The sequence below is a fragment of the Thalassophryne amazonica genome, chromosome 6 (assembly GCF_902500255.1).
Source record: "Thalassophryne amazonica chromosome 6, fThaAma1.1, whole genome shotgun sequence".
NCBI classification, from domain to species: Eukaryota; Metazoa; Chordata; class Actinopteri; order Batrachoidiformes; family Batrachoididae; genus Thalassophryne; species Thalassophryne amazonica.
This window is the reverse complement of record NC_047108.1, coordinates 54,810,772-54,821,195: the sequence shown is the minus strand read 5'-3', so window position 1 is coordinate 54,821,195 and position 10,424 is coordinate 54,810,772. Positions and strand designations below refer to the sequence as shown.

General features: G+C 44.1%; 1 protein-coding gene across 2 annotated transcripts in view; it reads left to right on the top strand.

Annotated features, from left to right (window-relative positions):
• The window catches only part of LOC117512206 (carbohydrate sulfotransferase 11-like), a 67,814-nt gene extending 63,393 nt beyond the window's left edge, over window positions 1-4,421 (top strand). For both annotated transcript variants that reach the window (XM_034172198.1, XM_034172197.1), the window contains exon 4: window positions 3,687-4,421. In XM_034172198.1, coding sequence (XP_034028089.1) covers window positions 3,687-4,370 — 684 coding nt within the window. In that variant the 3' untranslated portion in view covers window positions 4,371-4,421. The remainder of the gene's footprint in view (window positions 1-3,686) is intronic.
• The last annotated feature ends 6,003 nt before the right edge of the window (window positions 4,422-10,424 follow it).

The following is a 10,424-nucleotide window of genomic DNA, read 5'->3' as shown; positions in this document are numbered from 1 at the left end:
TTTCCCTACTTCCCTAACCCCAACCTCACTCGCCCCAAGACCGTTCGTCTTGTAGGTTGTGGGGTGGTGCAGGTTGGTCACGCTGAGCGTTCTCAGAAGACCACTGCACCTAGGGGGGGGGTTGTTAGGGGTGTTTTTTTTTTTGGTTTGGTTAGGGCCCGGTTCCACTCCAGCCTCGGTGGGCCTTTGTACCGTTCATCATTGGTGTTGCCGGGGTGTGGTGCAGCGGGAACATACCTCAGTCGGAGGGGTGGGCCGATCTGTTGCTGTTCGCCATTTCGGTAGTTCCACCCCTCCCGATAGGCTGGGGTATGGTCGAGTTGGGGCACCGGACGTATTTCCGGTTTTCCGCTGCGCCTTGGGGTTGGGGCCGGGTTAGTTTTTCCTGTTCCCTTCCCCAGCTTGATGTTTTGTGCCGTTCGCCAAAATGAGCCGCCGAAAGGCTCTGGGAGGGATCTGGGGTCTTTCGGGGTGCTGGGGAAGGTAACAGGTTTATCGGTTGTTTTATTTGCCCCCGGAGTTGTTTAAGGTAGTCCTCCGGGGGTTGGACTTTGATGTTTTTTTTTCCTTCCAGGTTCCACCTCCAGGGTTGATGGGACGGTCCTCTGGGGGGGAATTGGCTTGTGGGGCCGCCTAGCCAAGTGTGGCCGGGTCTGGGGTTCCTGGGTTGTGGGGAGGGTGCCTCCTGGGGTTTGATGGTACGGTCCTCTGGGGGGCGCCGTTTGCTCCATGTGTACCTGGGGACCTCTGTGGGATTCCGGCTTTGGCTATTTCTCCTGGAACTGGTGGTAAAGGCCTTCTGGGGGGTGTTGGGCACTGCAGGTCGTTCTGGGGAGGTTGTTTGTTATTTTTCTTTGTGCATTTATGTTTGTATTGTGTTTGTGGGGCTGCGTTGGGTTTTTGCATTTGGGAGTTTTTCTTTTCTTCCCGGGGTTGGATGGGACGGTCCCCTGGGGAGGTTTTGGGTGGGTTTTATGTTTTTCTTGTATGTTGGATTGTACTAGGGACTGTTTTGGGGTTTTTGTTGATGCCAGCCGGCCTTCCAGCTGCGGTGCCCTGTCCTGTTGTCTGTGGTGGACCTTGGGAGCGTTACGCTGTCTGCTTCCTGACGAGGACCCCGGAGGGAGGTGCTGTTCTCGGACCTGGTCTGTTCGGTCGCCGGGAGGCTTCCCGTTAAAGGGGGGGTACTGTTGTATGTTGGGGGTGGTGTGGCTGGACATTTTGGTGTTCTTTTCTTTGCATACCACCTGGAGAGCAAAGAAAACTGATTTATTGTCTGTGGAGAAGGTGCTGGCAGAATAGTCCTTCACCCTCATCAACATGATGTGCAGCACCTGTGGATGGTGCTCACGTGCAACCTTAAAGACTTTCAGCTGGAGCAGATAATGAGATGGCGTTCTGCATTTAAGTCATGTGTGATTCAAGCAGAATTGCCGGGAACCCGACCTTGTGATGTTCGTTTGTGAGACGCTGAGGACCGCGCCTGGGTTTGACACATCGTGCCTGTGAAGGAGGAAGGGTGAGGGACACATGCTGTCAGCACACATCAGAGGTGATTGATTATCTGAATAATTGTTAACAGTAACTTGGTATTTTGTTACGCAGTATATTTGAACTTTGATGAGAGTTGTGCAGCTCGCTTCTCACTGCCGTGGCATGCGGACTGATGATCCTCCACCTGTTGTGAGAAACTGCTCATTTACATAAAGCTTGAATTCGGACCTGAATGTGTTGCTGATAGTGTGTGCCTTTTGAAGGATATTAGTTGTAGCTGCTGACTTACCTCACCTTTTCTATCCTTCGCAGAGTCGGTTTGTCGTGTCCACCTGGGGGGTGTTTGGCGGTGAACGTGGGTCCAGAAGCGCCGGGCTTCGATCCTTTTGGGTGCTGGAGAGCGTGCCGTCCTTCACTCCGCCAGACCGACGCAGTTTTTGTTTGTACACTTTGTTATGCACCAAAGGGGGAAAATAAATTGTTTTGTTATTGGAACCGCTTTCTGGTTGTTTTAGCGCTGGGTTCCGTCAGACGCAGGTCCGCTCCTCAACCCGCGTCGACACATAACAATAACCAGAGAAATTGCACACGACGGTCCCGGCTCCACACAGCCATCCGTTTATAAATTAGGTGGCGTTTTCTGCCTCTCGATGGCGGCTCGGAGCGCGGCGCGCCGTGCGCCATTGTGGACCGTCCTTAAAGCTGTAGTAACAGTCCTTATTCTCTGTGAAACTCGTAAAATTTTCACCGTAAGCCAGATAAATTTTTCGAATGGTTTCCAGCTGCTTGTCTTTAACAGTTTCTGAAAAAAATTCAGATGGGAAAAAAAGCCCAAATCATTCCGCCATTTCCTGACAATGAAAATCCGACGAGGGGGCTGGACCACTCCTCCCACAAGGAGTGCTCACAGGCGAATGACGCAACCGACAGGCATGGAAAAACTCACGCATGCGCACGAAGGTTCTAGCTTGGCTGATGTAAAAACATATGAATCAAATCCATATAGTTTTTGAAAAAAATAAAAAGGTCCGTTACTTTTCTCACCTCGTACCTTTTTGGAATCTTTATGATCAGACAAATAATATGGTACATTTTCAATATGATTGGAGCTTTTTTAAATTTTGTGTAATTCTTCATTGACCCCTACCTGGCTATAATTTCCACCCTGGCATGGCTGTCATGCATCTTTGTCATGGTATACATGGTATAATGAGGCTGGATTGTAAGTTTTGTTTAGTCCTTTTAAGTGGTACCAAGAAGCTGTTTGGCCCATGGACTACATGTGATATCTTTCTCAGGGATGGTCCAGTATTCAGGTGCATCAGGGTTGAGGGCTCCAGCTACTGGAAAAGGCCAAGGGGATGCCTATATTTCACCTAGCTGTCTGTGGTTGATAAATGGTTACTTTTGAGACATGAAGATACAGCAACCTGCACCTTCCCAGATGATTTGAATGCATTAATTGCAGCGCATGTGACCAAGTGGTTAGTGCACTTGGCGTCAGTGTGGAAGGTTCCTGATTCAAACCACACCCCTGCCACATTTCTCCATGTAATGTGGAGTTGTGTCAGGAAAGACATCCGGCGTAAAACCTGTGCCAATTCAACATGCAGATCCACCTCGGATTTACTGTGGCGACCCTGAGTGAAAAAACAAGGGAGCAGTCAAAGGGCCTTAGTTAATTGCAGGGCATGTAGGTTAGTGGGTTTGTATTTGGGCTACCACTGTGTAGATCTGAGTTCAGTTCCTGATCATGTGTCATCAGCTTTACTTTTTCTCGATCTGCACAGCTTAATTCCCACAGAGAGACAAATCATTTGACACATATTTTACACACTGGATAGCATGTCTGTTGCCATGGCTAAATACATGGTTGTAGGGCCACTGGCCCATCAGTCAGGTAATTGTTGTCAAGTTACAGTGAAGAACTTTAAAATTGAAAACCTTTTGTAGGTTCAGTGGATTGTTATCAGGGTTGCTGCATCATAACAAGATGTGCTTTGGGTCATTTTGTTCCAGAGAAGCCATATTTTCCAAAAATGTTCTCATATTGCATTTTTATTGGGAATAACTCTTATTAAACACCTTTACAGGGTGGGTACCGCACCCTGCTTTAATTCTTGCTCCCAAATTTCTTGACATTTTGTTATTGTGTATTTGTCAAAAGGGTAATAGTTCTCTCTTATTTCCAGGTAGCCTGCACCAATTGGAAACGTGTTCTTATGGTCCTGTCCAGTGATGGCCGCTACACCGACCCCCTTGCCATCCCTGCCAGTGAGGCCCATGTGGCAGGCAACCTCCACACGCTTTCCGAGCTCTCAGTCGCTGAGATCAACCAGCGGCTTCGTAGCTACCTCAAGTTCATCTTTGTGCGTGAGCCCTTTGAGCGTCTTGTATCTGCCTACCGCAACAAGTTCACACGTAACTACAACACAGCTTTTCACAAGCGCTATGGAACCAAGATCATCCGCCGACACCGGCCTGACCCAGAACCAGGCGCTCTGGAAAACGGAAGTGATGTTACTTTCCAGGAGTTTGTGCAGTACCTTGTTGACCCACGGACCCAAAGAGAGGAACCTTTCAATGAGCACTGGGAGCGGGTGCACTCCCTGTGCCACCCCTGTCTGATTCACTATGACGTGGTGGGTAAGTATGAGACCCTAGAGCCGGATGCTGAAGCTGTGCTCAGATTGGCCGGTGTTGAAGGGACACTTCAGTTTCCAACTTCTAGTAAGAGTACCCGAACTGATGGCAACATGGCTGCACACTACTTTAAACATATTAGTCCTTTCTACCACAAGAAACTGTTCAGCCTGTACCGCATGGACTTCCTTTTGTTTAACTATTCCACGCCTGAGTACCTCCGACCTCGGTGAGGTGGAAGAAGAGGGCCGTGGATGGGGCTGTGATACTGTCTGTTTGCACTTTCACTTCTCACAGACTCTCAAAACGAAACTTGATTGGAGAGTGCTGTGTTTTTTTTTTTATTATTATTATTTTGCCTGAGCGAACTTCCTAAATGGCACCAAGGTGCTTTTTTAAACTGGCGGAGCTCACTCTGTGACTTTGGGTCTGTTATGTGGAGTGAAACTGTCATGCTCAAAGAAATATTGAAGACATGCAGTCAACCAGCAGTCTGACCAAAATATGAAATGATTTTCCTGAACATGTGTGTCCAGAATGAACCAGCAGAACTGAATGTTTTTACAGGTCAGTCCTCACTGTGTGGCCTTTAAGGTTCACCTAGAATTTAGTATTTATTGTGGCTCTTACTGCTGATTTTCATTTCACTTCAACAAGGTATTTTGTGTGAACTTGCCATTGAGATCACTCTTTTAGGCGTGTCATTTTATTGACTTTGATATGTTGTTAAAATCTGAATTTCCAGAATTCCAGCATTACCCACTACAGCACAGATCCACTCATGGCTTGATTTTCTGGCAGATAATAAGCCTCTCTGAGTCACACTTTGGAGGAGCGGGATCTTCTCTGACAGGAGTCATAGGTAAAACATTCCGTGGGTGGTCTTATTTATGTATGTCAAGGCATAATCTATTTATTATTGTAGGAAAGTGTTGATCCTTCATTTTAAATGAAGGAAGGATGGTTTTCATTGTGAATATTTACTTAAATGGAAAGTTTGTCACCATCTGAGTTTTGTACAGAATGAAGCCAAATAGAAATATGGGCAGATGCTCACTTTGTTGTTGTTATGTTATATAGTTTCCATTTTGATCAATCAAACATGCTCACTCACATGATTTTACTCGTGTGCACTTCTGATTTTTTTGGGAGGGGCGATGGTTGCTCCCTAATTCCAGTAAACACTTTCCATCTTTCCTCTATCTCTGTCTGTTTTTAGCGCCGGCAAGGTACACTGAACAAACAACCACATAGCTGTGGTTTACCCTGGATATATCCCAGCATGCCCCTGGTCAGTGGTCCCGTTGTTTGGGTGGATGCTGACATGAATGGTTAGACAAGCCACAGTCGTTACTGCTCCAGTTCAGCAAATATCACAGAATCAATGATAATAATACAGATATGAAGAAATATTTATTATTCATGGCACTTTAAAAAAATTTAATGCTACAGTACAATTCATACAACTAAAGGGAAACTTATTCTTTCCTAAAGAGTACATTAGAGAAAATGGTGTCTAACTTTTGCTGCATTTTGCAGTCTTCCATCGCTTTCCATATTGGGGCAGTGGTGGTGTCAGGTGGTTAGTGCGTTTGGTTTCAGTGTGAAAGGGGTTTAAACCCCACCCCTGCCACATTTCTCGTGTAATCTGCTGTGGGGACCCTAAATGAAAACAAGGGAGCAGGTGACATTGCTTCCCATGTTCACCAGACAATGGTGAAACAGCACCCCCATATGGACATCAACTTGGTTCAGGGCAGATACGCTTGGGCCCTGGCAGAAATGTATGTATAAGGTTTGAAGGTATTATGATTTTTGTATCAACGACTGCCTCAGTAATTTAAAACTAAATGTGTTTTACTTTATGTTAGCCTATTTTGTTCAACTTGAAAGGTTCGTCCTATAGTTCACCTGAAGAAAACGCATATTTAAATATGAAAGTTATTTTACAAAAATAGAGTGCACCACTATGGTACATCACCAACAGCATGCATTAAGTATAGTCAGAATGTGTTACCTTTACTTTGTGATTGTAAGTTTCAGATAAACATGATTTAAAGCATTTTCATGAAAAAGTTATTACTCACAAACTAAACAATGGTCAAATGGGAACAGAACACTCAGAGCTACAATGTTTTAATATGACTTGTTGACTTGTTTATTTTTAAATAATTCTTTGGTACAATATTTGTTGTTGCTGAGGTCTCACCCCTCAGGACACGCTGTCTTTTTATGCCTCTAATTTGAGCTTTAAGAGCTTCATCTTTGTAGTTTGCACCGTCATATAGTTGCTGCATGCAGAATTTTTGTTTTTAGTAATCTGTGTTATTCCACAACCTGACAGCATCCTGTTGCTTTGATGACCACAGAATGCAAAAGGAGTTTAAGCAAATACCACAATAAATAGATGGTGCAGTGTCACACCCGTGGTGAGGCACCTTTAGTCGTTTTTCTGTATATATTCTTTTGGCTGGATTAGTGACGGTGATAAATATCACATTCTGAAATAAAACCTGTGGCATTGTGGCACAAAGCTGTGAATGTGAAATATGAAGTGTTTGTCCAGGATGTGGTCACGAGATGCAATTGTTGTTATGAATTTTTCCCAAATACAGGATTTTTGCAGGACTGCTGACTTTTTTATTATTATTATTAAGTCCTCGGAAGAAAGGGGGGAAAAGTCCTCAGAAAGAGTCAGAATAAAGAATGCTGAAGCCTGTGCCTGTGTGCTGCAATGTTTGCAGCAGCCCATAAATGAATGAGGTGGTGGAGTGTGGGTGGTTCAGTTACATGATAAAAGAAGCCTGAACTGACCTAAGCTAACAGGCTAACCTTCGTTTAAGTGTTTATTGAATCATTATTTTGAGGAGCAGTCTGTGGTTCCCAAAGGTTTGCTTTCGTGTGGCCATTAAAAGTTATGAGCCACTTATTTTCTCACTAATCATACATTAACGGGATCTAACAGATGAAGCTGTTAAAAGTATTAATGCCATTAGCATATAACATTAAAACATTACATTTCACTTGGTGTGAATTTTGCAGCTGGGACATCTTAGATGATCTGTTAGGATGTTTAATCACACAACAACCCACATGTGTTTTGTAAAAAAGAAAAAAAAAAATGGTCAAAACGACAGACAGCCACCTTACAACAGCTAACAGCAGTGTTCAGAAGCAATGTTACAAGCCGGCCCAGCAGCTGTCACTCAAAATGACCACGCCCCTAATTATACATAACTTTATGGCTTAAAACAGCTTAAGGTAAGAAGTTAGTGGTGGTGGGGGGATCAAACCACACGTGTCATGTGGAAACTAACTATTCTGTGTTTCAGTGTTTCCCATAATGCCCCTGTGCTTCCCAAAATGCACCGCGGTGCCAGCAGAGTTCTGCTGTCTCACAGCGCATGTTAACAATGGCAAAGCGAGGATGTGGATGGCGTTAATTTAGTGACTTCACGGGCGCTCTCCCAAGTTGAGAGGGTTATCTAGAGAAAGTGTAGCACCAGTGATGGACTTCTGCTGTGCCCTGACGTTGTATTATTGTCCATACTTCACGAGATGCGTTGACACTGAGTGCTGAGCTCCTGACACCAGGGGCCTGTACTACGAAGCGGGGTTAACTTACACAGATGTAACCCAGGGTCAACCTCTTAAACCGGGGTTGACAAAACCTGGTTTTCTCAAGTGGTGTTAATCGGTACTACGACGCTGAATAAGATGTTGATTTATTGAACCTGTGTTAACCTAATTGGAGTTTATGCGCGTTCACATAAAAGGGGCAGGTTGCAGCGCACATCACCATTTTTCAATGATGGCGCGGTTACCTTACTTTACTGAAGAAGAATGCACGATTATTATGCGGAGCTACGAGGAATTTAAATTAATGTTAAGGGGGAAATCAAACACATCGTCTGCCAATAAAGCAAGACAGGCTTGTTGGCAACGTATTGCTGATCGGATAAATGCGTAAGTACAATTCAATTGTTCCTCAAATCTGTTACAGATGATTAACCTGTGGAATGTCTAATATGTGTAAAAAAATGACCTTCTGTCATTAATTACACCCAGATGCAACACGATTCAGAAGTGAGCATAGGCCTACTAATAAATGTTAGGTTAATTTAATGTTTCCTAAATAGGCTACCTTGACTGTATGATTGCTATTCCTAATCCTAATCATGTCAGATGCAATAGCAGTGCCAAACGCACCTGGCAGCAGGTGAAGATGAAATATAAAAACATCCTTCAGAACGGTAGGTTTATATTCATAGCTTGATAAGCCCCACTTCGCCTAATTAATGGACATGCATTAGACCTATTTTGATATTAGTAATTACCCGCGATTGCATAAAACCCTTCTTTGATTTGCATTGCGGAAAAATGGCCAGGGAGAACACGACAAATGCATCCAACAGTTTAGACAGAGCAAGTACTACCTTGCGAATCATACGACATACAGTATTCTTGCTCAGATGTTCAGCATCACCGATGGAATACATAAATTGTCCACTGGCAAAATAGGCACAAGGCACATTATCTGCTCGATCGTCGGGGCATTGCTACACTGTAAAAAATGACTTGTTTTTACAGGAAAACGCTGGCAGCTGTGGTTACCAGGGAATTCCTGTAAAACATACAGCAGCACGGTAGCTAACATTACAGACATAATATGTATATGGATTTACAGTGAATGAACCACGGCTGACTCACATTAAAGGAACTGTTAAATCTACAAACAAGAGCTCTCTTTTTTTGCACATTTACCTGCTGTATTTTTTACAGGAATTCCCTGGTAACCACAGCTGCCAGTGTTTTCCTGTAAAAACAACAGTCTTTTTTAGTGTACGATGGGTGATGTTACAGACTTCTGGCCCGATCAGCTGACAAAGATCACGAATTCCCTCGGCTGAGAATCTATATCTTTCATAGAGAATATTGTCCGGGTATGTCAGCGGATTCTGGCGGTCTTTAAAAACCCTCGCCCTGCAAAGAGAGCCCCTCACAATTTGTGCCCAATATCAAACAGATCATCGAGGTAGGCCGGCATTGTCTTCAGAGTGATTGAAGGTGGATGGACGGTACTTATAAAGGGAGTGGTTAAGTGAAAACCTCAAGCTAACCTAGAACATAACCTGCTCGGAGCAGGTTTGGCACACAGCGTAAATTGCCATGGCAGCATACCTCAATCAAAACCTATCCACCTTTCGTAGTACGGGTTAACCGGGAAGTTACTCCACACGTCATCAACTTACTCCCGAAGTTACCCTGATAAGCCAGTAACCCCGCTTCGTAGTACAGGCCCCAGAACTCCGCTGAAACCAACCTTTTGTGTGAGTCACGGACCGCCAGACAGCGCAAGTTTCACAAATGCGAAACACCAAATACAGACCAAAACTGTTTTGGTTTTTTTGTACCAGGCTGTAAAGATATTTATTTCCGCTGTGATGTTAGACATTTTAACATGGAGTCCTGGGGGAATGTGCTTTGTTTTGGAGCTAGCCTTAAGTGACCAGTCAAGGAACTGCAGCTTTTTCTTCTGGATGAGTTTCATGAGGTCTCTCAGGTCCATTTAGTTGAAAAGTGATATAATTGACCTAATTTTGCCTCTGTACACCACCACAGTGGAGCTGTAATGAAGCCATTAGATCACAGGTGTCAAACTGATTCCAGAAAGGGCCAAGAGGATGCAGGTTTTCAACTCCGCCAGGTGCTTTCAATGATGAACTCATCCTATCTGCTCAAAGTGATGTTAATCAGTCAGATCACCTGGTGGAGTGGGTGGTTACAAAGAAAACTTGCACCAGCTTTTGCCCTTTCTGGAGTCAGTTTGGTGCATATGCATTAGATTGTGCTTGTGTAGATTTTCAACTTATTTTCTAGGAATTGAACAAAAATATCACTTTCACTGTTTAGGAATTACATGCATTTATGTACATTTTCTTTACGTTTTCAGACACTAAGGCTCGGGGGCTTTGCATGCTCTGCACAGTATGTTTATTAAAATAGAACGCCATTGGCACAAAAATCAAATCAGTCAAAACATTGGCCACATTTGATTCAACATTTTATCTGCACGCAGACAGGGAATACTGTAATTTTAGTAAAAACAAAGACATTTCAGTGCAGCATGTGTCCACGTGTAGTGATGTGGCAGTGTCAACATGTGCGTACAGTACAAAGCTTCACCCACAGAGCGCATGAGAGGAATGGCTCCTAACATTTAAATAATGCTAACACATGTTTCCAACACAATCTTTAGATGTGCTACCAAAAGAAAGAAGAAAGTT